A 23466-nucleotide genomic window follows, 5' to 3' on the forward strand; every position below is an offset into this window, starting at 1 on the left:
TGGTTGTATAAACAGCTTCATTAAACAGCTACCCACTCCTCTCTGGGTGGAGGCGGAAGGGCTGTTCAGCATGGGTCACTGTTAGGCTTCTCGATTTCTAGTCTGTCTCTAATTTGTTTGTTAAAGAATATGGGTCTTACTTAGACAACACAATTTAACTGTAAGAACACGATGTTCATCAAAGTTTCAGCAGGAAAAAAACGTAATCTACTGAAGAGTTCTTGAAAAGTACAGTTTATTTGTTCTTTGAGATAATTTAAAATTACTCCTGTGTCAAGTTAGTGAGCACACTTAGATCCCTGGACAAAGTATACCCTGTCAAATTGACTTATTTGCTTGGTACTTTCAGCTCAATTTGAGAGAGGTTATAAGAAACGTAGTGTCTATTGTAAGCGTGTAAGAAACATATTTCCATTACAAGGATGTTACAGTATAAGTTATATCCTTTTATTAGGATCCTTGGGAAAAAATTTTATATTGTAATATGAAGTATAGAGATACTTCCTTAAATATATATTTTTCTTACCTAAGGATGTTATGAACCATGCAATTGACTAGGTTTTCTCTTTTGTATATTTGAGCCAAAATTTATGACCAAAACATGGCAAATATAGAGGTCTCTTTTGGTCTTAGATTTTTATTTAGTCTTTTTTTTCTAGACTATTCCCTAACCTGGGCTTTTCATTTGCTTGTTTCTGTTTTCCTTCTTACTTTTAGTAATATTTTCATGTTATAGTTTGTATCCTTTAATGCTGCCTAAACATTCTCTAGAATTTGACTGAGGAGCAGGCAGCATATAAATGAACAACCATATTAGAAAACATCCCTGTAAAAGGCAGGGTGCTAGCCTGGTAGGGACAAAGCTGAGTAAGATATGTTTCCTCCTTTTGTAGTGACATTTGAACAGCTAATAAGACTACAAAATACTGTGTAGTGTTATAATAGAGAGCTATCATAATAGTTTTAGAAGACACAGCATTTCCTTTTAGCTATAAATAACATTTTTTAAAACAATATTTCAGTTATACAGCCATTATAACCATTTCTTTTCCTATGACAGTCCATCCATTCTCTTTGCTGAACCTATACAGATTTAAGAATTATTTATTCTAAAGTTCATTTGTCTTAGATTTTTGCAAAAACAAGTATATTTCATGACTGTCTCATTCATTTTCTTTATTCTGGTCTATTTCCTAACAGCTTTATTTTGGGAATTAGTGTGGCTAGACTTTAGAAATTCTGAGATGTAAGATGAGTTTAGTGAATTCTAGGTTCAGCCCAGACTTAGCAATAGATAAGTCCCTGCTTTTCACAATCTGATGTATCTTGTACCATCAAAGAATCTTACCACTTTTCTCTGAATTCTTAATTTAGATTTCCTCAGAGAAACATTGTATTTTCTAAAGTTTATTAGTAAGATTGATTCCAATTTTATAGATAACTAGTCTTCACTTTTAGATTTCATTTATTTAATCATTAATTCAACAAATTATTTAATATGTGTAAGGCAATGTGGCTAGATGTGATTTATTGGAAGAGTTGTGTTTTATTTTTTATTATTATTTTTTTTTTTGGTGAGGAAGATTGGCCCTGAGCTAACCTCTGTTGCCAATCGTCCTCCTTTTGCTTGAGGAAGATTGTCCCTGAGCTAACATCTGTGTCAGTCTTCCTCTATTTTGTATGTGGGACACCACCACAGCATGGCTTGATAAGCCATGTGTAGGTCTGTGCTCAGGATCTGAACCTGTGAACCCCGGGCCGCTGAAGTGGAGCGTGCATACTTAATCGCTATGCCACTGGGCTGGCCCCAAGAGTTGTGTTTTAAACATATCACTCAAATCCAAAGTAACTGTAAGCATACTTTTTTGACTTGATTTCCAAGTCATACCACACTTTGAAATACACAGAATAAAAGAAAATAATTACAACTACATAACCAGATATTCAGATGACTTGAGGTACAAATTTGGCTAAACTCTTAAAAACTTTCCAATGAGAAAGATAAGTTAGGATCTTGACATTTGCATACTGGCCTGGTATTTTAATTCTAAATTAGTATGACCACAGTTTTTTCTTTTCTCAAACTGTTTATAAAACTGATGCTTATACTTCCAGTTGAGACAGTATAAGTTCTTAATCAAATCTATTATACTGTTCTTCCTTTCTAGCAGAAACAAGCTCAGTTCCTACCAAAACCAAAAAAAAGGTTGACAGTGCTTGATTAAAATTGTTTTTTCTCATCCGCAGGTTTTTGGAAATGCTCCGCCAAATACAATGACAGAAAAATTTTCTGATCTTCTGCAGTTCACAACCCAGGTCTCACGACTGATGGTGACAGAAATTCGAAGGAGGGCATCAAACAAATCCACAGGTATTTTTATAAATCCAGCAAAAACAGATTTATTTGAATGGACAGTCCAGTAAAAGTGCTGTTAAAATTAAATAGAAAATTGACCCAGTTGTAAGCACATGGATTTCGGTCCATTCCCCAGTCCCCATTCCCATTCTTGTAGTCACGTTCTGTTGGCTTCAGCACCTGCTCTCAAGCAGAGTAGTTCTACTCAAGATTCCTTTCCTTGGACCACTACCACCTCCACTCCAACACTGTTTCCTCCTGAACAAAATCCAAATTCCTAACATGACTTTCAAGGCAAGGATCTGGCCATATGTATTTTTTTTTAGACTACCCTTTTTTATTTCTTGTTTTCGTTTCTATGTTTCAGCCAAACCAAGCTGCTGTAGAACATGTCTGTGCTCTTATTTCTATTCTTTACTTAGGATGCTTCACCCAGGAAGGAGAACCTTCTCTCATCTCAGTATGTCTGAATCTTTGCAGCTTGGATTAAGTCACACCTCCTTGGTGGAATGTTTCTTGATTCCCTTAATCAAAGAAAATCTTTCTCTTCTGTACTACTCCTTGTTTCTCAGCTCCATGAGTAGTAGCTGTGTATGTGTCTTTATCTTCCTGTTACACCATAAATTGTCTAAGGGTCTTTACATAACCTGCCATCGTTACCACAATGCTGTGCATACAGTAGGCCTTTTATGAATGCTGCCTGAATAACTAGTCTTATTCATAATTAGGTAATGTTGAACTTCATATTGTACCATCCTTTTACTCAAGGTTAAAGTGAGCTTTCTTCATTTTAATTACCATTAGTCATCTTCTAAGTTAGCAATACGTTTGAGGGATATTATCTTAATTTTGTTTTATTACATTATTTTGGTTTTGTAATGATAGCTTTCTTATTGAAGCGTTAGATTAAGAAATCAGTGATTTAAGTTCTGTTTCTAATGTCTCTTTGGAAAATCACTTACCTTTTCAGCCCATCAAATTATTATTTTTCCAATAGTAAAGTAATGCCTTAGTTATACAGTCTTATTTTTTTACTTAGTTTTTATTTTTATTAAAAGTATATAGGCACATAGTTTTAAGGGTCAAATAGTTAAAAGGTTTAATAAAAATAGCATCTCCCATCCACCTGGCGCATCCTCATTCCTCACTCCTGAGAGGGAATCACTTTTTTTTTTTTTTTTTTTGAGGGAATCACTTTTTAACTCTTTTAACTTTTTTTGATATTTACCTCTATGTCTTTAAATAACGTTCTTACCATGTGTGCCTTTGATTTTTCGCATTTAGATACTCTCTTCTGACTTCTCACAAGATGAGACTTTTACTCTCTTAAGCTCACCACCACTACCCCACAGATGCACACTTCCTGTACCCCCAATATTGTTCTATCGTAATTTGATTAGATCAGTATTCATTATATTATTATGACTATGAAAACACTGTTCTGAGAGGAGCCATATGGTATGCCATGATTACTTCTCCTTTCTTGAAAGCTTCTCCTCCACCTCCATCAGAGTTAATCATTGCCTTTTTTTCTTTACTAGTTTTCTACATTTTCATCACACTTTCATCCCCTACTCCCTTGTTTTTCTGAATCTCCCCTCAATATGATCAAAGACATAAGAGATTCTATCAGTTTCATCTTGCAAATAGCTCTTCCGGAACCTTCTATAGTAGTAGCTCTCTAGGCCAGCTGGACAGCTGTTATTTTTACACCTTCGCTCACGTCATCCTGGGATGCCTTTCCACTTCTTTGGGATGGAGCCTCTTGAATCTCATGTCATCTTTTTTCTGAAATTAACTTGCTCATTCTTCGTAAAGCATCTTTTTTCAGCAGCTCCCTGAGAAAGGATGCAGGGGAGTTACCATTTTAGATTTTGGGGTTTTTTTTTTTTTAGAAATCTCATGAGTGAAAATATCTTTGACTCTTGCTATGTAAGATGGGTTCAGGAAGGTGATACCTTTAGGCTGACAAGCTTTCAGGTGCCATCACATCAAATCCCATCACATCATATAGCATGGTTTTATTGCAGAAACTTATAAAACCAGGAGTCAACAAGAGGAAAGAAGGTCCACCACCATCATTATCTCACAGCAAAGTATGCTTGGGAGATCCCCCACCCCACCTCCATTCTTAAAGTACAAGCATGAATGCAGTTTTATCAGTGAGGAAACACGCAAACTGCTTGTGATCTAGCTGTTGAAGTACTGCGTTTGAGTATCTGTTGGATGTTTATTGGAGTTGTTTGTGGATGCTAGCTGTTTAGCCCTGGGAGCCTTTGGGCCCAGGGGAAGTTGCAGGCCCTGTAAATAGGTCTGTTATCCTCTGTCCCTACACCAGTTAGTGTTTATTCGGTCGCCTTAAATACTTCCTTCAGAGCTTTGTCATCATCTGAAAGCATCTTGTTTACACACTTATCTAATTTTATTGTCTGTTGCATTCACGCCTGTGTCTCCTAGAAGGCTGCTTGTCACCAGTTAGGTGCTCAGTAAATTTTTACTGATTTTTGACATGGGATTTTTGTGACCTCTTTTTGTAATGCTTTGAGGATTAGTCTTGTTAGAAAGGTCTGCCTTGCTGATGTTAAGAGAGAAAAGTATACTTTTGGAGTATCTCCTCAGCCTTACAGAACCGTGGCTATGGGAATCCTTGTTCTTTTCTCCCATTTGTAATCTTGAACATTGGAAGTTTCTTTTGGTCAGTGTTGCTACCAAAAACACTTTCAAGGAGATTTTTTCATCCTTTGATTTTTCGAGTAAAAAATTCTAGATTTTGAGGATCGAGGTACATTCTTCATCATCTAACCTCTTGCATATCCCATCCTTATTTTCTGATTGATTGATTTTTTTTTTTAAAGAGCTAACGTTTTTTTTTGATTGGCCCTGAGCTGACATCTGTTGCCAATCTTTCTTTTCCTTCTTCTCCTCAAAGGCCCCCAGTCCATAGTTGTATATTCTAGTTGTAGATCCTTCTAGTTGTGCTATGTGGGACACCTTCTCAGCATGACCTGATGAGCGGTGCCATGTCCACCCCCAGGATCCGAACTGGCAAAACCCTGGGCTGCTGAAGCAGAGCATGCAAACTTAACCGTTAAGCCACAGGGCCAGCCCCTGATTGACTGATTTTTATTGTGGTAAAAAACACGTGAGATCTACCCCCTTAACAAAATTTTAAGTGTTTAAGCAGTTAACTCTTAGTGTTATACAGCGGATCTCTGGAACTTTTTCGTCTTTCATAACTGTAACTTTATGCTTATTGAACAGCAACTGCCATTTCCTCCTCCTCCCAGCCCTTGGCAGCCACCATGCTACTTGCGGCCTCTATGAGTTTGCTGCTTGCAATACGTTACATAACCTTTTATTTTATAGGAAGTTATCATTTAAAGTAATTTTGTTATAATTTACATGCACGTAATTTTCCTCCAAAGAAAGCAGATGAAGTGAGTCCTCTGTTAGTCATTTGAAAGTTGGCTATATTTGTTTTGCATCAAGGCAAGATTATTTTTCCAGGACTTCTCTGAATTTGGTGTGGAATACTTGTTATTTTGTTTGTTACCTAATACCACTCACATATCCAGTCTTTTTATCAGATCACTTCTAACATGGATTGTAGATACCTCAGTAGAAACCATGCCTATCTGCAGTTCCGCTGTTTCAATCAATCCGTCAGAAGTTAGTAAAAATGGAAACTTCTGGGGAATATCAATATGCAAAAAGGATACATACACTGACTTGTAAAATATTAGGGCAACTTCACAGTTCTAGTTTTCTCTGTCTCCCTTAATTCTCTCTTGCTTGTTGCCTTTGTGTGGCTTTTGTTAAAAATATGTAGTGACTCTTAACAATTTTGAGAAAATATATAATTTTGTGGCTATGTTGTGTACAAGTGTAGCTTAAGATTTTTCCCGTCTCCTCCAGTTCCATGCAGTCTGCTGAATTTTAAGGGCACATAGTCAGTGTACATTCCTGAAGCAGAAAATTCCCACCTGTGTAAAAGTAGTATCTTCAATTTATTATTGATGATTTTGCTGCATGCTAGGTGCCACTGTTAAACACAGTGGTGCAATCCCCAGCGGGCAGCCGCCCACTGATGGAGAAGCTGGGTGATGCTGACCGTAGTTGGCGTCTCATTGCAACATCTTGTGGCGGGATTAGTATAATGTAGTGAATCCCCAATTAGACAACCCAGCCTTTTTTTTTAAACAGAAAAACAGTGTGCCCCGCTGTCCTCCAAGGATTTCAAAGCCACAACACCTTCAGGTAATTTCATTCCCAGGGTGTGGTTGTGTATTATCAAATGAAAAGAAGCATGGAAGCTATGAGTTCTAACACTGTTTTTCTGACTAACTTGTGGAAGTTTCTTTTTTGGATGGAAAGGAGTGTTTAGGGCTTGGTTTCTTTATTAATGAAATAAGTGTAATAAAACTATTGTCATGTCTCACATTATCATCCTGAAGCATACGTTTGAAAATGATAATGCTTTAAATGGGCTCTGCACAGGAAAAATTGTATTGCACTTAGCTATTAACAGGTTTTACGTTCTGATTGTTCTGAATGCTGTCTAATTGAATTCACTTACATTCTCTCAGTGTAGACTGGGAACTTACATTTCTTTTAAGATTGTCTGCATTTTGTTCTATTTCCTAATGAACTCTACTAATTCCATTTCTGTATTTTTTAGTCTAACTATGTGTATTGAAATGCAGTGTGAAAGCTAAAGCTTGAGTCAGAATGATTGGCAATTGTCAAGATGGGTTAGTGTTAATACGTTCCTTTCATTAACTTATGAATAAGTTAAATCATCATTTAAATTTGTATTTGTTAAACATTAGTGAAATTAAAAGAACCAAATGCAATATTTTTTTGACTGGGAGTGTTTTTCCTTCAAAGTTTTAAGAAACTGTGATTTACAGAGGTTTAATTTAAAGTACTTTCTACTATAAATAATTTTTTAAAGGTAGCACTAAATGTTATATACTTTTTTTTTTTTTTTTTAAAGATTTTATTTTTTCCTTTTTCTCCCCAAAGCCCCCCCGGTACATAGTTGTGTATTCTTCGTTGTGGGTTCCTCTAGTTGTGGCATGTGGGACGCTGCCTCAGCATGGTCTGACGAGCAGTGCCATGTCCGCGCCCAGGATTCGAACCGACGAAACACTGGGCCGCCTGCAGCGGAGCGCGCGAACTTAACCACTCGGCCACGGGGCCAGCCCCAAAATGTTATATACTTTTAAAGTGAGCTTCTTGATTCATTTAAAATAAAAAGTGGGAGATTCCATTAAGGTGTTCTGAATGGCAGCATACTAAAATTAGTAGGTGAAAGTACAATAGTTATTCTGAATACATTTGTTGTGTAAAAATAGTTTTATTTTGTCACTGAGAGTTTGGGATCTCTCCCCTATCATTCACACCACAACTGCTTATCCAGATCTCTTTATCTGGCAACTTCAAATGGAAGTATATAAAGATGAAATATACCCAGCACTGTTAGTCTTTTATTAATCCAATTATTTAATAAACTACTTTTATTTTGATTGTCTTAAATGGAAACAAAAAATACCCCTAAGTTAATCTAGATACTACTTATTGTACATTCTGTGTCTTTATGACGTGTGTCAAGTCTAGGTGAGTAACTTACCACTTTAGTTCCGAGTGGACAGATTGGATTTATTTTCTGACAACTTTAATTCGTCTTGTATATCAATAGAAAAATTGATGAACTCTGTGCTGATGACGTAAGTGCATGGTTAGGGATTTATCCATTTTCCCATATCTCTAAAAACATAATCAACTAAATTTACTGTCAGGGGTTCTTCCAACACTACAGTTCTGTGAGTGACTCTCTCATCGTTCCTCTGTTCCTACTGTCAGCTGCTCAAGTCACCCCTTGTGTGTGTTACTGAGGCAACCTCCTAACTTGTTTCTCCCACCAGTATCTTTACCTTTTCAGTTTGTCATATACATCACCACTAAATTAATAGTCTTAGAATAGTCCTATCACCATCTACTTTGCTCCGGAAACTAGATTTGCTCCCTCTTGCCCGAAGAGTCAGTACAGCCCTGAGCTTCCCTTCATTTACAAATAGGCATCGGTTTTTTATCACTACTGTTGCTATTAGGCTCACTCTCAACATGTGCTCCTCCAGAATGTTAATCCAGTGTTATTACAGCTCTTTGTCTTGGTCTGTACATATTAAGCTCAGTCCTCTAGCCATACTTTTAATACTGTGCTTCTAAGCTCTCTGTTGCCTATCCTCCCTCCTACTTCCTAGACAAACGTAGATTTCTTTTCCAGGAGGGTTTAGCTCAAATTTCACTTCTTCCATGGCTCTTTTGACTAGTTTGTAACATACCTTTCCCTAAAATATGTAAGTTGATTTTTACATTTCTGTACTGATATGATGATATGCTATAAAGGCCTATATATACCATTAAAACATTGCTCTTTTTAATGTGTTTTACATCAAGCATGTCATTGTGCTGATAAAATGTATGTGCTTAGCAAATAATCATTTCTTTCCAGGTTTTAAGGAAGAACCTCTTTCTATGTCATTTCCCCCCCAACCTAATGGCTTTCCTTTGGTTTTATAGAGGCTGCAAGTCGGGCCATAGTCCAATTCCTGGAAATCAATCAGAGTGAAGAAGCCAGTAGAGGTTGGATGCTTCTGACAACAATTAATTTGTTAGCATCCTCTGGTCAGGTAAGTTCTTTGTTTTCATGTTGAATGACTCTCTCAGCCTCCTTTTCTATCTTCTTGGGATTTTGTGAAGTTAAATTTATCATCATATCCAAATAAGATTTTATGATAATCGTTGTATTCTTCTAATTCTTATTATACATTATTTGACGCTTCCCACATCATCTTTTGGGGGATGTTGATGTTTTATGCATTTTACACATGAGGAAATGCCTAACTTAGACCAGTGTTTTCCATCTTTGTCATGTCATAACACACATAGAACATGATACCATTTGTACAGCACACTGAGCAAAAGGATGGACTACCTGTGGTGGAGGCGGCTAGCCCAGGGGCCCTGGCTCTGTCAGGCCCAGCTCAACACTTCTGTAAACCATGTTAGGGAAACTCTGGCTTCGAAGAATCGTCTAAGGTTCATCTAAGGTCACTTAGCTAATAAAGAATCAATGACATGGAAAATCCTTTAAAGTTGTTCTAATTTTTATGGAAAATAAGGAAATATTGCCATTTTTAGGATAATATATATTCTCTTCCCACTTGATTTATTCTGGAGATTGCTTCCCTCCCAACCCCAGTCAGCTTTAAGCATCTGTCATGATATGTGTTGCATGTACTTATTTATGAGCTGTTTGGATACCTGATTTTTGGCCTGTGATGTTTTTGGGATGAATTTATTCAACCTTCTAAAATTCGGAGTAGAATTACTTATCAAAGTCTGTGTCAATTTTGAGAATGGCTATTGTCTAAATTACAAGGGGCTTTCAAAACACCTAGCATATTTAATAATGGAATTTACAAAAGTTGACTGTGACACCAGTCATACTGTGGTGACTGACCATAGCAGAAACAATGCATGTTTCTTAGTAACCGTATCCTGAAACTAGTCTTTAGCCCAAAGTAAGTGGCACTTGGATTTTGTTTTTCTTGGAATGGTCTGTTTCCCTTTTTTGTGTTTTGTTTTGTTTTTTAAATCAGAAAAGGAATCAGGTGAACGTGTCCTGATTTACCTGGAACTTTCTGGGGTTTAGCATAGAAGCCCTGCATCCTAAGAACCCCTTCAATCCTAGGCAAATGAGATGTTTGTTCACCCTAAGTAGCCTACAGATCGTCCTAAAGTGGCCCATTGTTTCCGTGGATCTGTGAGCATACCAGATGACTATCAAAGTGCCAATTCTGTTTGTTGCTGATGGTAGCTGTAAATGCCTCTATATTGCCGTACCACAATTTGCTTTGGTTTAGAATAGGATGCAGAATGATAATTTTAATATGGAATACTTTTAAGTTGTACTCATATTTTCCATAGATGCTGTATTTCTTTCTCAATTGTGAGCAGAGACTACGTCCTACCATAATAACTAACACATAGTGGAAAGTCAGTAAATGTGAACTAACTTAAACGTGCCCAAATGGATAGATAGCCTTCAAAGTCTAAGAAGTAAATCAGGAGAAACCTAATCACTTAAAAAATATTTACAAATGTATCTCATAACCAGTTTGGATACTAAGTTATGCTTTTAATTTATCAGACGTAAGATGAAAATGAAAAGTCATACCATTTTGCTTAATGGGAAAGGAAAGCTAGTGATAATCTAACTGGAAAAAGAGATTTTAAGAGAAAATTCAGCATTGTGTTTTGAGCTGACGTTTATTTGCATGCCATTTTCTGTTGGCAGCAGTGAAATAGAGGGATGACTAAACCGTGGTCCTGAATCAACATGTAGATGACAGAAATGAAGTGGATGAAGATAACACTGTAAAATGCAATAATGGGGTATATGTGGTGCTTTGAAAATAGAAATGTGAGTTATAAATTTTGTAGGTGAGGGTAGGAGGAAAGATGATGAATTAAGGAAAGTTTCAGACGTGAGCAGACATTTAAACTGAGTGTTAGATGTATGGAGACATGGGGTGTCTAGAAATAATAAATTGTAGGTGGGAAGAGCAGAGGGTTTTTGAATATTAGAGGCAGGAAATGATACTGGATATGTAGGAAGGGGCCCGATCTTGCAAGGGATTGTTCTTTAGGCTCTCTCCCCTCTCCATCACCCTGCTACTGCATTAATTCAGGCCCCGTCTCTCAAATGGTTTTCTGTATTCATTTCCAAATTGCCCTGCCCTTCCTGCTCTTTATATCTAATTTATTATCTATACTACTACCAGCTCATTTTCTGAAATCTGGTTCTATTACTCCTCTGTTTGTAAGGCTTCATTGGGTCTCCAATGCCAGCAAACTAAAAAGCAAAGCCAGAATGGGAGACCATATGCATAGGTCATTGAGCATATCCACTTGTGGACCACTTACCCAGCTCTCTGACCTGAGGCCAGGTATTGTAAGGAAAGTGCCTCAACTGCTTCATTTGTCGTATGGTAATAGAATCTGCCTCATAGGGCTGATTTGACGAATAGATGAGATAATGGGATTTAAAGTGCTTAGCCTTATGCCTGTGATATAATAAACACTCATTAAAGATTAAACATAGTGATTGTGGCTTTTCAGGAGTCAGCAGTTTTAGACTCAGGTTCCTTAAACATACTGTCCCATGTGGCCTATCCTTACAGGTGATCTTTCCCCCCTTATTTAATTCCTACACTTTTCCATTCCACTCCTGGCAGTTTGGATCATTCCCTTTTATATTGGCTGGTTGTACTTCCATTGTTACACTTAAGAGATTAAATCATCGTTGTTGATGAACCCGCCTCTGCCGGTAGACTACAGTGTTCTGACAGGCAGGGATGCTTTGTCATTGCATCGCAGCTCCCAGCATGCTGTCTGACATACCCTAGGCATTCGATAAATGTTTGATGAAAAAGCTAATAAACTACTCAACAGATAATGCCAACCTGTTAATCTCTAGTGTGGAAAACTTTTCATTCCAAACTGCATCTGGAAACATTTTGATAATTAGTATAGCATACTTTGTAACAAACTGAATTGTTCGCCATATGAGGTTCTGGAATTTCTTTCTCTGGAAATCATTGAAAATAATATAGAGATTTTTTGTGTGTCAGTGATGGCTGTATCCCTCAAGTGTCCTTACAGTTTCAAGAATCTACAATAAGAATAAAATAAAAGTGATAGTAAAGCAACTACGGATATATAATTTAGTGCTTAATATGCCTTTGCATTTGTTATCTTAATAACATACACACAGACATCTCAGTATTCAATGAAAGCAAATTTGTCCAAGTGGGAAATGAGCATTTGTGAACATGGAGTCATTTTTAAATTTTTTCAGGCATTTAAAAAGTTATTTTGGTATATAATTTTCTGGCTTAAAATGTGTGAGTTAATGATTTAACTTCTGGCTTAAAATTTGTGAGCTTACTTAGCTGTACCAATTACAGTTGTGTCTGTCTGTATATTTATCTGTCTATTCACTTACTTATTGGTTTGTTTTCCAGAAAACCGTGGACTGCATGACAACGATGTCAGTGCCTTCCACTCTGGTTAAATGTTTATATCTCTTTTTTGACCTTCCACATGTGCCTGAGGCGGTTGGAGGGGCACAGAATGAGCTACCTCTAGCAGAACGTCGTGGACTACTCCAGAAAGTTTTTGTACAGGTATGGCAGGTGCTGTGTGCCTGGCTGGCTGTACCACTCCATTTAAAGTGAAGCAGGTGCACTCCTTAAATAGATGGTCTGCGTATTCCATTTTCTGTAGTATTTCGTACTGTTTATTGTAAATTGACTTTATCTCATGTAATTATCACATTTCTTGAATCTGCGCATTTCTTTTGAGGAATATTTGAGTAAGGCATTAACAAGTTTATTTCTTTGAACAGATTCAACTATTAAGGTTCCCTTTGATATAGCAATAACATCTCTAAAATGAACTAAGCAAAGAAAACTTTTATTGACAGTCATATTAAGTTTGGGGTAATATTTCTTATAAGGTCAAGAAATTCTATTTTGTTGCTGTCTGAATACAGGAAGTCCCTAACCTATAAATATTTAACTTATATAAGACAGTTTATTTTAGTGGCTGCTGCCACCGCCTCTGCTGCCTGCCGGTAGAGCCCTTCTTTCCCACTCTTGCCACTATTCTTTTAACAGCATTAGCAAGTAACAAAGGTTTAAATAGACCTTTGTTAGCTAGCCTGGAAATAGTATCGTTATTTTGATAGTTCTTCTTGGGAGAAAATTTTTAAAACAAGCAAAGTACAAACATTTAGAGTACAACCTGTCCATTAATATAGTATTAAAAAATACGTGTTCAACACAAAAAGACAGCTATTGCATGATTCCGCTTATATGTATCTAAAGTGGTCAAATTCTTAGAAAGTAGAGTTGTGGTTGCCAGAGGCTGGAGGGTGGAGGAAAAGACAAGTTGTTGTTCAATGGGTATAGAGTTCCAGTTTTGCAAGGTGAAAATCTTCTAGAGATGTGTTGGATGACAATGTGCATATAGTTAACACGGCTGTATGCAGTCGTGCACCGCATAGCAACATTCGATTAATGACGGACCGCATATGCGGCAGTGGTCCCATAAGATCAGTACCATATGGCCTAGGTGTGTAGTAGGCTGTCCCATCTAGGTTTGTGTAAGTGCACTCTATGATGTTTGCACAGTGATGAAATCGCCTAATGACGCATTTCTCAGAACGTATCCCCATCGTTAAGCAATGCATGACTGTACTTAACAACGATTAAGATGGTAAATTCTTTTATGTGTTTTCACCTCAATTAAAAAGACCCACACCTGTTTGAATCCAGTTTTCTGAAATTACGTAACCTAAGATACAGATTTCTCACCTCTAAAATGAAAATAATGATGCCTATCTAAAGAATTTTTGTGAGGACTAAATAAAATAATACACAAAGCTGTGGTTCTCTGCTTAGGACATAGTGACATGAGATAAAGGTCCGTGTGATTGCTGCTGTTCCCACTACCATCCCCTCGTCAGTGAGAGTAGGAAGAGAGCCCAGGACAGCGGATGTGCAGTAGATAAGGTGGAGCCACTAACAAAGGACGATTGCGCCTCATGTTACTGGGGTCTTACTGCAGGAATGCCTCAGCTGTGTAGAGCTGCGAGCCGTGAAAGGACAGGGAGAGGGAGGCTAAGGCAGTTTTAGAAAGAAGACGGGATTATCAATAAAATACTAATTCAACGAATATTTATTGAACACTTGATGTATTAGATCCTTTTGTACTAGTGGTTAACATTTGTTATCTCATATAGTTTGCAAGGCAACCCATGACTTCAGAGCTTTTGTTTTCTGCCAAAATGATGTGAGCAAATGTCAGGAATAGGACTGGAACTCAGGTATCTCTGACTTCTGAGTTGGATTGGATGAGAAGAGCAGTGGCAATAAATCTCAGGAATTAAAGCTGCTTTAAGACATTGCTGATGAATTTAGTGGGTTAGTCTTTGCTGATTAGACTAGTAGCCGTATTTCAGTAAAGCCTTTCTAAAGAACTAATTAACCCTGTAAGCAATAAGTGGAAGCTGAATTTTATAACTAATAAAGCAAAGATTTCTTCTAAAACTTAAAAAAAATTTTTTTTTTCTGTATCTGAAAGCGGTGGGTGCTAACTTTAAACTAATTTTGGAGCTCGTTTTAGCATATTGGAATCATTGAATGTTAAGGCCAGAAGGAGCTCAAAGAGAATTTAAATGCAGCTCCCCATTTACAGCTGTAGAAACTGTGGCTGTGATCCACAGCAGGTGCGTGGCTGTGTTTAGCGCCCGGCTCTCTCCTCCTCATCCAGTGTCCCTTTAGTGCATCACCTCCTTTTTTTTAGTTCCTCATCACAGGCTGGACCGTGTTTTCATCATTTGCCTAGAAAACCCATGGGACAAACTTATTAAATGTTTTCAGAACATATAGTGTTTATGATAGATAAAATCCCTATGTTTGTATTATGTGACAGATGGTTTCCTGGGACCTTAGCAGTTGGTATTGCTTCATGTAGGCTTTCATTTTTTTTCCATTTGCATTGTTGTGGCCAATTATTGCTCTGCCACACTTGGCTGGCCTTTGTAACAGAGTCCCCACAAACAGAAGTGGTTAGTGTCGGGCAGAAGAGGAATGAGATGCAGATTCTTCAGCTGTCTATTCTGTAAAATGAAAGGATTATACTAGATTATTTGTAAGAATCCTTTTGCCTTTAAAGATTAAGAATCATTTATCTTAAGAGTCAACAAATTCAAGGAATTAAGTCCAATTTATTTTTTTTCTTTTTCTTTTTCTTTTTTTTTAAAGATTGGCACCTGAGCTAACAACTGTTGCCAATCTTTCTTTTTTTTTTTTTTCCTGCTTTATCTCCCCAAACTCCCCCGTACATAGTTGTATATCTTAGTTGTGGGTCCTTCTAGTTGTGGTTTGTGGGACGCCGCCTCAGTGTGACCTGACGGGCAGTGCCATGTCTGCGCCCAGAATCCGAACCCTGGGCCGCCGCAGCGGAGCGCTCAAACTTAACCACTCGGCCACGGGGCCGGCCCCCCAATTTATTTTTGAGAACAGAGATTTGACTTAGAAAAAAAATATTTTATTTTTGGGTTTGTTTTTATGTTACAAGACAGAGAAATCACATCCATCCCTGTAATCACGTAAAGGTAATGTGAGAACCGACAAAAAATATAATCAGCAGTACACCCTTCTGAGCATTTTTTTTTTTTTTTTGCTGCAATTGACTGTCTTTTTTGTTGCGTTTGAGACACTTGGGAAAAGATACACATATCACAAGATGGACATTTGGTATCCAGCAATTTCTCCAGGCTTTTTTTTGTGGGGAAATGCCTGTATTTATTAATTTTATAAATATTTTGTTGTTTCTCTGAATTCTTAGTCCTTTTTTTTTCTTCTTCTTGATATTTGGCAACTATGATTTAGAAAGCTCTTTTACTTAAGTAAATTTCTGCATGGAAGGAAATAGGAAAGCAAGACCTAGCTTTCTCAGACAAAACATGATATTTCTAATACTTTTTCCTATTTAGCAGCTTCCCCACAGTGATTGAAATACTCAAATTTCATGAAGCACTTTTCTTTCAAGAGAAGAAAATTATTTCATAAACTAGAGTTATTTTATTCATATTATATATTTTTTGAAATATTTAGATGAGAAACTTTAGCACAGTGAAGAAAAGTTAACTTTTTCTGACACTGAATTGAGATTAGAAGAAAAATGCTATTGAGGACAGAAACCATAGCTAAATTCCCCAAGTAGCAGGCTTTTAGTGCTGTGAGCACCTGTGTAGTGCATATTGTGCATGTCATAGTTAAGGAGTAAGTTCTCATTCCAAAATTTAAGAAGATTTGAATCTTCTTTGAAAGCCAAGCTTTAGAACACTTCTGGCTACTGGACATAATTAAAAGATACTTCTGAATGAAGATGATTTTATTATTTTAATATCCCCTTCTACTTATATAGAAGTTGAAAGAATTTGAAAATACTTTTGAAGACCTGTTTTTACTCTATCATCTCCCTGAAACTGTCCTTTTTAGAGAAGAAAATTATATTCCACCAATGAGAAACTAAGAATTAAAGAACTAAATTAGAAAACTAAAATGTTGACCTTGGAAGTTATTGTTGATTTATTCTGTTTCAGGGTAAGGTATGCAAAAATACCATGGTGAGGAGAGGATAGTAAACATTGAACATTCTTTTAAAAAATAAGCTGATAAAAACAGGGCTGGCTTCCTGTCTTACCATAACACACTTCTAAATTATAGCTGTCTTTTCTACTGTTGTCTGACTGAGAGCACTCATCATTGTGGCTTTAATGATATCACTCTGTGCGGACCCTGAACTTTCAGAGTTTTTAATAATCAGATCTAGTCCTTTGCCAGTTCCTCCCTTTCCCCAGCCCTTCATTTATTTATATACACATTTGTTTTTTGTTTTGTTTTGTCTTTTAGATCTTAGTGAAACTCTGCAGTTTTGTTTCTCCAGCGGAAGAGCTGGCTCAGAAGGATGACCTCCAGCTTTTATTCAGTGCAATAACCTCTTGGTGCCCTCCCTATAACCTGCCCTGGAGGAAGAGCGCCGGAGAAGTCCTGATGACCATCTCCCGCCACGGTCTCAGCGTCAACGTAGTCAAGTATATTCACGGTGAATAGCTCTTTGAGTGTCCAGTTTAGGTGCTCTAGATGTCCTCCACTTTTCTCTTCCTCATAGTGACAGATTTATTTTTCTCTCTCAACTCTCCAAAGATTCTAATTTAAATTAAAAACTGTATTTGCCGGCAGAAAAAAATTTACTTTTGCTTTGTGAGGCATTTCAAATGTAAGAAATTCTCCTATGTTCCAAACGATGGCTATTTACAAGAGTTAAAATAATTTCACTGTCGTGTAAATGTTCAGTCATAATAGAATGTAATTACTATGACATAGCCTATTCTTTTCTCCTCTTTTATTGGGAAAAAAAGAGTTTTTTTGGGATGCTATAGTTAAAAGTGTTTCTGAAGATAACTCACTCTGTTCAATGTGGCATAAATGAAATTAGTGTATTCTTTAATGAGCACTAAGGAGAAATTGTCCATTCTATTTAACTCATATATAAGTGTTGACTATCCTTTAAAATGTCTAAGTAGGAGACAATTGTAGCATTTCAAATAGTCCACTTATTATATCTTATATATATATATACCTGAAAATCTTTCAAAATAATTTTTAGTATAATTATTTATTCACTTACCTAACATCAGTCAGTCATTAAATGTTTCTTGCCTTCATTCCTATGCTAAATCTTCTTAGCTTTTATTTAAATCTTCTTAGCTTCTTAGCTATGTGACACCGGTTTCTTTAGACAAATAAATTTCATTAAAGATAGGAGAGGGAGTCTTCTTTGAAATGCATTCAATCCCCAAAGTCAGTGATGGAGTATAACCATGTTTTAAACTAGTTATGTATAGTACAAACATAATTTTTAAAATTTTATTTCCTGAAGTATTTCTGTGTCCCATCGGTGTGTATTCACTCTGATTTGAACGTTTAACTAATTATTGGATTTTTCTTCTTAAACTTAGAAGATTTTTTTTTATTTCTTTCAACGTTTTATTGTATTAATATAAAAGATCAAAAATAACATTTGGCAGCGGGCAATCATTTTGTTTAATGATAAAACATCCAAATAAGATGTAACACTTAATAAATGTCAACGGTTTTTCAACACTTCCTGTATGACCCTTGGGTTACTCCTGAGAGGCAGCGCTTTCCCAGTGAATCTGAATCTTGCGTTTACTATTAGAGTGTGTGACATTTATCTTACGGTATTTTACAGACACATGCAAACTTAATGTTTCATTAAACACTGGTTAAGAATGAAGAAAATTTTCTCCAGCAGTTGACATAAATAACCTATTTATTTAATCCTTGATTCTCAGAAAAGGAGTGTTTATCCACGTGTGTTCAGAATATGCAGCAGTCAGAGGACCTGTCTCCCCTAGAGATTGTTGAAATGTTTGCTGGACTTTCTTGTTTCCTCAAAGATTCCAGTGACGTTTCTCAGACTCTCCTGGATGATTTTCGGATATGGCAAGGATATAATTTCCTTTGTGATCTCTTGCTTAGGTAAAACCCCATAATTTAAGTATATATTTTAATGTCTATTCAGTATATTTCATCAAGGGGAACATTGTGGGTTTGGAGTTATAGGAAAAAAGGAATCAATACTTATTTATTGTATACTTTATCCTCCTGGCTTTAATCACTTCTTTTTATTCAACTGTTCTGTCAACAAACTACAAAAAGAGAATTTAGAGTTAAATTGGCAAATGCAGGCTGCAAATTCGGTGGCGCCAGTGATTAGATGTAAGAATCAGTCTACTCTTATTTAGTAGCTGAGGGAAAAGAGTTTAGACGAACTAATTAACATCTTCCTAGGGTATATTCTTTTTGGTTAATTATATTTTTGGTTTTCCTTATTAGTAATTCATGTTGTTACTAACATAGTTAATAATAATTATGTAGGTTGAATGAGAGCCTACGATATATATATGTATAAAACAAACTAGTCGGGGCGGGCCCAGTGGCTCAGCGGGTAAGTGCGTACATTCTACTTCAACAGCATGGGATTCGCTGGTTTGGATCCCGGGTGCAGACATGGCACCGCTTGTCAGGCCATGCTGTGGTAGGCGTCCCACATATAACGTAGAGGAAGATGGGCACGCATGTTAGCACAGGGCCAGTCCTCCTCAGCAAAAAGAGAATTGGCAGCAGATGTTAGATCAGGGCTAATCATACTCAAAACAAAAACAAAAACAAAAAAAACTAGTCAATCTAAAATGTTTCACTGAGCCCCTCTTCCATCACATATATTCCATGCATATACTGGGGAAAATGGCTGGTCACAAATTTATTAAGATGAAGGTACTCATGCCTCACTAGTTGTTCCTGGGCCAGTGGTTATTTTTAAATCATTTGATCTATTGTAAACGAGCAGTATTTTGTAAACTTCTTATTTCTAACACCAGTTTAACCTAGCTGTAATTACTTAATACTAGGCAACTCTCAAGAATGTAAATTTTGCATATATATCCTAATTTACAGGCGAGGACATTTGAAAGTTGATAGGATACCATTTCACATTACTAGGGGGTTGTTGGTTGGTGCGATCCTTTGAGAACGCAGGTTGACCAGACATAATCAAGAGCTTCAAAAATGTCAGTACTCTTTGACATAATAATTTTACTATGGTTATTGATACTAAAGATATAATCCTAAATGTAGACAAAATTTTGTGTGTATTAGTGCTTCTGTATCCTGATTTCTACTAGCTGTCCCTCTCTCCAAATCTGGTTGGTTCTCCATTGCCATCGAAAGCATATCCATGGAGAGCTTACACTAACATAGAGAAGCATGTGTATAACACTGGTAAATGAAAAAAAACAGGTTACAAAATTCTGTATATGATATGAAAATAACTATTATTAAAACAAAACTTTTCACATTAAAAAAAGACAAGTTAAAATCAGAATGTTAAAAGTGTCTTTTAGTTGTGAGGCTAAGCATATTTTTTTCTTTTCTACTTTTGTGCATTCTCTGTTTGTCTTAATGGGAGTATTAGTTCTATGGGGGGAAAACCCCAATGAATCTTATTCTTTAAAAAAAGGTAGTTTTGCACTCATTTTTGCTCTCAATAAAGCTGCAATCAAAAGATAATTCTGCAATGATTCCAATGTTCTTTTAAAGGAGTTAAGATTGCTTTCAAAAATTGTTAGACTCTCAGAACTTTTTTCAAAGGTATTCTAATGAGAATGCCTAAATTAATGAAATACAGATGAAGTCTTAGAACTCTCCCCGAGGAATTCATTTGTAAAAATTGTTAACAGAGAAAATGTCTTAGGAAAGAAATGGTTAATAAGGTTTTTTGTTGTAAACAGTGAAACTTTATAACCTTAGAGCCTTAGAGAATTTAAGAGATATTTAATTCTTTTGTAGAGACTTCCTACCAAAGATTAGTGATTTACCTGAAATAACATTGTTACTGGCAAAATCAGCACTTATATCAGGTTTTCTCACTATTGGTATAATTTTCTTTTAAATACACCATAATGTCTTATAATAAAATTTGTAGATTTGTAGAAATATTGTGTTTTTATATAGGAAGAATTATAAGAAGAAACTTCTTGGAGTACTTTATATATTTATTTATTTGTTGCATATAAAACTGAAATTTTCTTTCTTTATTAAATCTGAGAATACAGCAAAGAGAAAAAATACATGCTAAATCATACTTTTCCTAGATTGGAACAAGCAAAAGAGGCAGAATCCAAAGATGCCTTGAAAGATCTGGTTAATCTGATAACTTCCCTAACAACATATGGTGTCAGTGAGCTCAAACCAGCTGGTATTACCACAGGGGCACCCTTTTTATTGCCTGGATTTGCAGTACCTCAGCCTGCAGGCAAAGGTGAGTGTTTTTTTCCTTCTATTCTGAGCCAGTCAGAGAAATAGAGAAAGAATTAGTCTGACTTTGATTGCTCTTTATTTATGTTACTTGAATAAAGGTAATATACTGTTTTTCATTGAAGTTTATGCTTTTTGTAGTGTAATTTCTTGAGTGATAGTCTTTAGCAGATCAAATGCTTGAAAATAATATTATGAAAATATTATAAAATCAAACAGTGAAATTTATGTTTTAGTATTTCATCTTACCATTCAAACAATTTAATAATCCAAACATCTCTCTTTTGATTGTTGGCACTTCACACACATTTCCACTTTGTGTGGCTGGAACTCAATTTACGCTCTGATCTCTATACCTATCTCTATATAAGATTTATAAGGAAAGCATGAGATGCAGATGTTTATATTTTGTTTAAAACTAAGCAAACTTAGGTACCAAGAAGTTACATATTTCTTTCCAAATTTTATAGTTCGTATTTCCTAACTTTGGCTTCTCATCTAGTGACCTTTTACTAAGAAAACTTATTGTATAGTTAATAACACTTAGTTACATAAGAGTGCAAACTAGTTCTACTGTTTATTTAATTTTTTTAAATGCATAATAACCATTCTGAAAGAATCTGAGCCTAGAGGCTTCTAATAGTATCTTTCACTGGATTGTCACTTACTCAGTATTCCATACAGTTATAATATTTGCATGTAAATTTAACTAGCCACAAAATGTCAACATGTCCAGTGATTTAAATTTTACAATATATTTCTATGTATTTCGTGACTTAGAAGTCAGCAGTTATAAGTCTTTAAGTTAATGAGAATAAATGGATTTATTAGAAGATCCTAAATTTGATTTTCTAAAGAAAATTATATTGAAAAGTCATGACTTAGATTGGAGTCATCAAACATACTGCAATAAGACGTTTGTGTGTAGGTTGTATAGAACTTTTTAAATGAGTCTCTCTGCAATAAGAAATTAAGGCATATTTTACTGAGCAGTTCAAGGCATCATTTTATTTAATATTTAGTAAAAAATAGAGGTTTCCAAAAACTTCTAATTTATAGACTCTACTTTGAGTATTCCACAATTAACTCTTCCTATGAGTTAATTTAAAAATAGCTCAGCAATGTCCTTCCTACTTTAGACTTTATCGTTCCTTCATTTGGCTGATCAATCTGATCATGACACTGGCATAATAGCTAGTTACAATAGTATAATATGGTAAGGAGAGCATTAATGCAGCAAAGTTAACCTTCCTCATGTGTCTGCCTGATAATTGTCTCATCTGTAACAGGGATAATAAATACATAACCTAGCACGTCGTGGGGTTATTGTGAGAATACAGCGACATAAAGTCTACGAAAGTAAGGTTAACTAGAAAGGACATTGCCCTATGAGTCAGTATTCAGGTGACCGTGAGTGACCTAACCTTTCTAAATATCAATTTCTTCTCCAGAAAAATTGGCGTAGTATTCTGTAAAATGAATGAATCAAGCTAGATCATTTTGACTTTCATTTGTAACTCAGAATTATCTATTTCCCGTGGCATACTTTGTACGGTTATTGTATGGACTAAAGAAGATAGTTCTAGTCCACATAAAGGAAATATGGAATATGTCTGTTTTTGCTGTGTTGAGGTATAATTTGCGTGTATTAAAGACTATCCATTTTAAGTGTTGAATTTGATAGGTTTTGATAAATGGATATGGTTGTGTGATCACCACCATAATTGCAATTGGAATTTTCTCATCCTTCTAAAAATTTCCTTGTTCCTGTTTGCATTCAAGACCCTCTTCCCCACCCCCTTGCCCTGGCAACCCCTATTTGCTTTGATTTCACCTTTTCTAGAATTTCATAAACTGGAATCATACAGTATGCACTTTTTGGATCTGACTTCTTTCACTTTTGAGATTCATACATGTTATTGCATGTATCTGAAGTTTGTTCCTTTTTAATGCTTGATAGTATTTCATTGCTTGGATATCTGCAGTTTGTTTATCTGTTCACTGGTTGATGGCATTTATTTAACTATCATGAATAAAGCTGCTATGAACATCCATATAAAACAAGTCTTTGTACGGACATATGTTTTCATTTCTTTGGGGTAAATATCAAGCCATGAAATTGCTGGGTCACGTGGTAAATGTATGTTTAACTTTGTGAGAAACTGGCTGTCCCCTTTTGCATTCACATCAGCAGTGTATGAAAATTTGCTTTGCATCCTCAGCAGCACTTGGTGTTGTTAGTCTTTTTAATTTGAGGTAGTCTAGTGAGTGTGTAGTAGTATCTAATTGTGTTTTTTAATTTGCGTTTTTCCAAATAATTTCGAGCCTTTTCGTGTGCTTATTTGCCATCTTTATCTCCACTTTGATTCAGATCTCTGTGCTCAATGTTTGATAGGATTGTTTGTTTTATTGGAATTTTAAGAGTTCTTTAGATATTCTGAGTAAGTCCTTTATAAGATATATATACATTTATAAGTATGTTCTCCTAGTCTTGACTTGCCTTTTCTTTTCTTAATAGCACCTTTTGAAGAACCAAGTTTTTCATTTTGATGAAGTCCAATTTAT

The 23466-nt window shown here is 35.9% G+C and overlaps 1 protein-coding gene across 13 annotated transcripts in view; it reads left to right on the top strand.

Annotated features, from left to right (window-relative positions):
- WDFY3 (WD repeat and FYVE domain containing 3) overlaps positions 1–23466 on the top strand; it is a 251234-nt gene that overhangs the window by 98903 nt on the left and 128865 nt on the right. For 10 of the 13 annotated variants that reach the window (XM_044766258.2, XM_044766252.2, XM_070505447.1 and 7 more), the window contains 7 exons: positions 2248–2371; positions 6560–6613; positions 8942–9051; positions 12451–12612; positions 16912–17104; positions 18378–18564; positions 20739–20905. In XM_044766258.2, coding sequence (XP_044622193.1) covers positions 2248–2371; positions 6560–6613; positions 8942–9051; positions 12451–12612; positions 16912–17104; positions 18378–18564; positions 20739–20905 — 997 coding nt within the window. The remainder of the gene's footprint in view (positions 1–2247; positions 2372–6559; positions 6614–8941; positions 9052–12450; positions 12613–16911; positions 17105–18377; positions 18565–20738; positions 20906–23466) is intronic. The other 3 variants (XM_070505449.1, XM_070505453.1, XM_070505454.1) reach the window with 1 other exon arrangement.

The sequence above is a fragment of the Equus asinus genome, chromosome 3, assembly GCF_041296235.1.
Source record: "Equus asinus isolate D_3611 breed Donkey chromosome 3, EquAss-T2T_v2, whole genome shotgun sequence".
Lineage (NCBI taxonomy): Eukaryota > Metazoa > Chordata > Mammalia > Perissodactyla > Equidae > Equus > Equus asinus.